Source organism: Medicago truncatula, chromosome 6 (genome assembly GCF_003473485.1).
Source record: "Medicago truncatula cultivar Jemalong A17 chromosome 6, MtrunA17r5.0-ANR, whole genome shotgun sequence".
NCBI lineage: Eukaryota > Viridiplantae > Streptophyta > Magnoliopsida > Fabales > Fabaceae > Medicago > Medicago truncatula.
This window is the reverse complement of record NC_053047.1, coordinates 29,727,443-29,734,572: the sequence shown is the minus strand read 5'-3', so window position 1 is coordinate 29,734,572 and position 7,130 is coordinate 29,727,443. Positions and strand designations below refer to the sequence as shown.

Below are 7,130 nucleotides of genomic sequence, written 5' to 3'. Positions count from 1 at the left end.
AACCAAACCAAACCAAGATATAAGGTTGAGTATTATCAAATTATGATTATTAACGGATATGGAGAAAAGTTATGAGTTACTTCTTTATATTTAACGCATATAAACTAAAAGTTATGAGTATGTATTTGTTTACTGTGAAATCTTATTCAAGTCATAGTATATACCAACTTAACATGATCATTTATAAAGTTTATGACACACAAAGGTACACAAAATTCACCAACTTGTATGTTATCCAAAGAATAATGAAAAGTAATTTAATGAAAATTAGTGGAACCTGTATCTTCTTGTAGTAGCCAAAATTGTTTGAAATGATCCTCCACGTGATATCCACAAACGTATTTCTTCTTTTCTCAACAATGTTTCAACCATTCAATTGTTCAATTGTTTGATTTTTGTTTTGGAATAAATGATAATTTTTTTGTTGAGAAAGAAACATAGGATGGTTGGCAAATGAGAGAAAAATGTAGGCAACCCAAAAAGAAATATAAGGTCCTAACTCAATGATAGTATTATAAAATAGTTCCAAACAATTAAGAACATATGATCCAAAAAACAAAAAAATGATTTTCTTTGTTATGTTCAACTCAGTGATTTTCTACTGCGCTAACTCCAAAAGTTGCCTACCTTTTTATAATTAACAAATGATAGTATAGAATTGTTTCAAAGTTTGTTTAAACTACCTGTAGTTTGTTTTTTTACTGCGGTTAACAAATTTTAAAGGTTGGCAATTGTTTCCTTTGCACCAGTTACATATGAAGTTATTCTTTTTTGTTTTTTTTTTTTTTTTTAAATTTAAATAAAAATGAATTTAAAGTGAGTAAATTAAAGTAACCGTTGAAGGTTGAAGGTAATTATGGAAGTAAATTAGACTACACCAAAAAACAGTATTCCCTTTATGTATAGGTATAGATTCAACAGAGAAAACGTAAACCCAAACGACAGTTCAAAAAGGAACTTCTTCTATTCGTATTTCGATATCCGTATCATAAATGGACGATTCAGTTTCGCCATCGCAAAACTCCAATGGTTCCATTCGCGGTCGTGATCGTCTTCGTCCATTCAACCACCATCCTGTCTCTTCACAAACACAGCTGGTCACACCACCGGTAAAGTTCAATTTTAGTATCATATATTAATTTTACGAAATTCGAATTAGGGTTTTTTATTTTGTGATTTGTATATTTGTTGGTGTTAAATACGTTTAGTTCATACAAAATTAGTACTTTCTAAATTTAGTCATTACAAAAAATTATTCAATTTTGGTTATTAGACTACATGCAGTATTATTTCAAAGTAACCCATCGAAATTGATACTGAGGAAAATCGAACCAGAGACACGTCAATGTCTCAAACTAACACTACCAGACCAGCCCAACCCAAGTGGTTTTAGAAGTACTCTTTTTTTTTAGATTAAAAACTCAATTGGGTCCCTAACAATTTGTTTGTGGCGGTCCGATTTAGCCCGGGCATTACTAATGAGTCTCTGTTAATGTTGAATTATTGTAAACAGAAGGACTGATTTAGTCCGGTATTAACTAATGAGTCTCTGTGTTAATGTTGCTAGTTGCTACGTGCTAATGTATTTGATACCGGTAAAAAATCAAACCTGAGACCTTTGAGAGGAGACTCCAAAGTCCTAAACCAACACCATCAGGTCAATCTAACCTAACTGGGTTTAAAATCACTATTTTTTAAGATTAAAACTTAATTGGGTCGGTAACAATTTGTACGTGGCAGTCTGAATTAGTCCCGGCATTACTAATTAGTCTGGTTAATGTTGATTTATTGTAAACATAAGGACTAATTTAGTCCGGGATGAACATGTGAGGGATTAATTTATTGAATTGGGCCGCGGGAAAATTGTAAGGGACCGAATTGGGTCTTTATTCAATTGTTTTATTTTTTAAATAAAAGATAATTTAGTACTAATATTGAAGAAAATTTTGTTGGAACTAAATTCTAAAATTAGTGATTTTAGAGTGATTAAATTTAAAACTAATTTCTATATGATATGATGATTCTTTCATTAATTAATGGATGCTATTTTGATAAGGTTACTGCTGTTGGAGACAAAACATCTATGAAGAACAATGATTGTGACAAAGAGGGTGTTTCTGTTTCGCCAACTAAAACTAAGTCTTTTGATATTTGCCCCCCGAAACAAGGTGGAAGTATTCCTCGTTTGAAACCAACTTTGTTTAAACAAAACAGAGAAAAGAGGGAGGAGAATAACCAAATTAGCAAAGGGGATCAGTTAAGACCTGGGATGATTCATTTGAAGGGTTACATTTCGTTAACCGACCAAATTAAGATAGTTAAAGTATGTAGGGAATTAGGGTTAGGTGATGGGGGATTTTACCAACCTAGTTATGAGGATGGAGCTATGTTGAAATTGAAAATGATGTGTCTCGGTAGAAATTGGGATCCTCAGACAAGTAAATATGAATATCAGCGACCGTGTGACGGGTCTGTTCCCCCGAAAATTCCTGATGAATTCCTGACACTGGTTGACTCTGCAATCAAAGATTCACATTCCCTGGCTAAACACTCTAACTCCAAACTTCCCTTGATCTCTCCAGACATTTGTATTGTCAATTATTACGCTAACAACGGTCAACTTGGTCTTCATCAGGTAAGTATATTACTACATTCTCACAGTGTTGTCAAACATCTGCTACGTGATTTAGCACTATGGCGTAGCAGAGTTCGAACAAATCGCATTTATTTCACAAGATGATATTTAATACGAAGTGTTGGCAAGTAGTGCCTTTAGTGATGCTATAGCACTGTAGTGTAGCGGAATTTGAATCTGTCATTTTCTGCAATGTGCGATTGACAACACTGCATTCACATTCTACATTTTGAATCTTGACTGAGTGATTGAGTTTGCTTGCTTGCAGGACAAGGATGAAACTGAACAGAGTATCCGTGAAGGGTTGCCAGTGGTGTCATTCTCTATTGGAGACACTGCAGAGTTTTTGTATGGTGATGAAAGGGATATTGGCAAGGCAGAGAAAGTTCTTCTGAAATCTGGGGATGTTTTACTCTTTGGTGGAAAGGCCAGAAATGTCTTTCATGGTGTTAGTACTATTAAGCCAGAGACTGCTCCTAGCCGCTTGCTTGAAGAAACTAATCTCCGTAAACCTGGCCGATTGAATCTTACTTTTAGGCAGTATTAAATTAAAAATCCGTCGTATTTTGACTATCATAGATTAGTTTGAAACTTGTTTAGTCAATTTTATGGGGCAGAGCTTGTAATGATATTCCATGCTAATTCTGTATCCATTTTTTTGGCTCTCTGTTTAGTTTCTAACCTTTTCAAAAGCTTGTATCCTTCAGTGACAGTGACTGTCTAATTATGAATGTATTTCACTATACCGCAAATCTTGCTTATTACTGGAATTATGTAGATGCGTGTGTGCTTTCGTAAGTTAATCTTGTCAATCCGAGGTAAGTTCGTTCCTTTTTTTTTTTTAATTCTCTGTGGATTGAATTCCCATTTGATAGTTGATACAAGGTAAGTTCTAACCAGTAGTATGTGTTATTTGGCTGTTAAGGATAACCATAGTTTTCTAGTATTGTTCAAAATTATCACATTCGGTTAAAAATTGTTTAAACACTGTTTCCATGAACTTTTAAGATTTCTGATATGATTGATTAGTTCTCTTTAGCATTTGAAAATCATATATTCAGTCATTCACTTTCTGTGTTTAACTGCTATGTGGTTGGCTTGAGTTATTTGTCTTCCTACTTTTGGTCCTATATATAAAATTAAAAAATAGAAAATCTTAAACATCAAGGAGACCATTATATCCTACAATTTAGATAGGTTACTCCAAATATTAAATGTCACTATTCCAATTTTACCCTCCAAAGATTTTCAATTTCTGGACTTCAAAAGTCATGCTTCCTTATAAAATATTTCTATCATTAATGTCTGAATGTGTATTATTTCAGGACAAGGGCAAAATTGAAAAAATGGTATTTTTTTATAAGGACTTGAATGCAGTCAATCCACTTTTTTAATAGGTGTGTTTTTTTCCTTACATTCAAGACCAGAGGGAGTGCTCCCTCCGGGCTCCGGTCTTTATTATAAGAAACATTTGACTTTTTAGTTTCATTGTGTAAATGATGTATGTAGTCTATAATTATAATGAGATACATTAATTATATAATGAATCTAAAAAATCAATTGTTTCTTATAATAATGATTGAAGGGAATATATTTTTTACTAAAATCATGTGTTAATGGTCACAAATGTTTTAATATATTTACAAATTGCCATTGCATTTATACTTTACACTTCTTTTTAATAACATAGGTTTAAAATCAGTAATTCATTTGTTATTTCTGCACTAGTGAATAATAATAGATAAAACTATAGAAATTATTATGGAAAAAATCATATGTAAGACCTCAAAGAAATATATTATTAAAAAAAAAATTGGAGGGACTATGCCAAAACTCAAAGAAACAAATATTATAGAAAATTGCCTCGTTAAAAACCTTCACAAGAAAACCCAATCGAATAAAACTTGGTGAAGGAAAAAAGAGTGCAGCGTATACACATAAAATTAAATTTAACAGCTAGATAAATATAATTTTTATTTTTAAATAGAGAATAAAAGTTGAAATATTGTGATGTCCCTTAGTTTCAATTGTGCAATTTTGGCCCTTCACCAAAATATAACCAACAATGACCATCAACACACCGTGTATAATGAGGTTCAATCGCCTTTGGACAATCGGCGTCAGACTTGCAACCAATATTATAGGATGTTACTACATTGTCAAATAAAGAAAAAAAATGTTACTAAAATAAGATAAAATAAGATGTACAAAAATATTAGAAAAATAAAAAAAAAATGGTGGGAAAAATGAATACGCATTGTGGTTCTAGTCCTCTCTAATGCCGCTTCTCCAAGAAATAGAGAAAGAAAGATAATCAAAGAATAAATAAACAGAAGAAATTGAGTCATATTTTTCATCCTTTAAATATACTAAAGAGATTTATTTTGATCCTTTTATAGTTAAAACCTGAATGCTTTTTTAATTTCAGTTCAATAGTTATTTGCCCATAGAAGTAGCAAAAAGCAATTTACAAAAGAGTAATTAATTTTAAATGTATCCGATGTGTTGTGTGTGACCCTTCAGCTCACCCAAAATATTATTTTTCATGCATTTCACATTAAACTTTAAAGTTATAAATTTATGAAGATGACTATCCCCAATTTGAAAAAGTGTAACCATCCAAATAACTTTTGATATGTCCGGGGAGGATGAATGACAGGCAATAGTGTCAGAAAGTGCTCCGGTGTGATGATGATGGTTTCTGGTATGGCGGCGACGAGTCTTCTCGGTGGAATTAAAGATGCTTGCAGGCAAGTTAGCACTCCAACACTCAAGTCAGTAATGGAACTGAGAAAGAGCGTGTGGAAAGTGTTGTGAAAAGTGATTCATACATTACGGGTGAAGCAATGTCACCCTGATTTAGGCACACGTTGGGAATAACTGCCTTCGGGTTTTGCGGCGTGTGATTAAGGACAGTTAGAGAACACATGTAAGGTGATCCTCGTGCGGGGGCGTGCTTGTATGTGGTGTGGTGCATTAGAGCTGACGTGATCCTTCAAGCGCGGAGCCTTAGGGCAGTGTAAGTTGGACCACATGGCAATGTGGGATTGGTCTTTTGATCGGTCCAGAACAGTTGCCCGTTGATGCCTTTAAGGCGCAGTGGCTTTTAGCTGTGTGAAAGGTGTATGATCGGGCGCCTGCGAACCTTGACACCTTTGAAGTTTTTTGTTGTGAGAAGTTTATTCTGTCCTCAAGAAGGTGGCGTTCGTGACAAGTTAGTGGGAGCAATTGGAATTTAATGCTTCAAACTAAAACGTTTTGATGGGATGTCCGTTCATCTTGCTTTCTTTGTGTCAGCTTTGAGAGTTACACGCGTTTCAAGAAATATGCCTCACACGCGTTGTTTTGTCTGTGTTTCATTTTTTTTTTTGGCTTATTTGATCCAATGATCCTTTAAATAATTTCAAGTTTTCATTTTGGTCCTACAATTAATAAAACGTACCTTTTGGTCCCTCAAGTTTTCCTCCGTTTGCCAAATAGATCCCGACTGTTAACTTTAACTCTAACGGTCCATAGAGTTAAAAGTTAACAGTCGGGATTTATTTGGCAAACGGAAGAAAAAATGAAGGACCAAAAGATACATTTTATTAATTGTGGGACCAAAATGAAAACTTGAAATTATTTGAGGGACCATTGAATCAAATAAGCCTTTTTTTCAATGCCATTTCCAACCGTCTATATTGCAGCTCTTTATTTCCCCTTCATGTGGTTTATTGAATTCAACAGTCCAGAGGCTATTTAAAGGGGGAACTTCTTATTCTTATCGTGCTCATCGTTTTCCCTCGATGTGTTCTTGATGAACGTTTTCCTTTTCTCTCTGAGTTTCTTTCTTTATAATTTTACAACCAAATGTACTTATTACATTCTTTATAATATTATTATTAATAAAAAAATTAGTTAAATTTTATTAAAATAAGAACATCTCACAACAATATGATCAATATTCCTCTAAAATAAACAATAGGAACAATATTAAACACTATAAAAAGCTTATTTTAATTTATATAAACAACGTTCCATTTTTGTGTAACATTTTTTCAATATTACCCTTCACTTAATTATTTTTTACCACTTTCTCGCTCCTTGTCAATAAAAATTAAAAAAACAGTCATAGTGTATGTATTAATGTTAGTACTCCCTCCGTCCTATTGACCTATTTAAAAATGTGCATTATTGATCTAACATACTTTGACCGTATTTTTCTACTAATATATAAATATAAATAATATCATATAAGATGTCGTTGAATTTGTCTCGATTAATATTTTCAAAATATCAAATTTTTATAATTTTTCTAAGAGATTAATAAAGTTATTTAAGATCAAAATTGTGCATTGGTATGTGTGACAAGATCAACTGTATCACTTAATATGAGACGAAGGGAGTATTTTTTTTAACCAAAAAGAGGAGCAGCCAGGGGCGGATGTATATGTGGGATATGTGGGGCTAAATCCCCATATGCCTTTTCCCTATTTTTTTATAATAGATATAACAC

The 7,130-nt window shown here is 32.9% G+C and overlaps 1 protein-coding gene and 1 long non-coding RNA gene across 2 annotated transcripts; one reads left to right on the top strand and one right to left on the bottom strand.

Moving 5' to 3' along the window:
• The first annotated feature begins 926 nt into the window (after positions 1 to 926).
• LOC120575952 (uncharacterized) lies at positions 927 to 3,405 on the top strand. Its single transcript, XM_039826857.1, has 3 exons — positions 927 to 1,109; positions 2,057 to 2,635; positions 2,904 to 3,405. Exons 1-3 carry the CDS (start codon positions 993 to 995, stop codon positions 3,180 to 3,182), a joined length of 975 nt encoding a protein of 324 aa, XP_039682791.1. The 5' UTR covers positions 927 to 992; the 3' UTR covers positions 3,183 to 3,405.
• Positions 3,406 to 4,413: 1,008 nt separating this feature from the next.
• On the bottom strand, positions 4,414 to 5,050 carry LOC120576145 (uncharacterized). Its single transcript, XR_005642242.1, has 2 exons — positions 4,890 to 5,050; positions 4,414 to 4,786 (listed from the first exon to the last, which is right to left on the bottom strand). It is a non-coding gene; the product is annotated as an uncharacterized lncRNA (long non-coding RNA).
• Between the last annotated feature and the right edge of the window lie 2,080 nt (positions 5,051 to 7,130).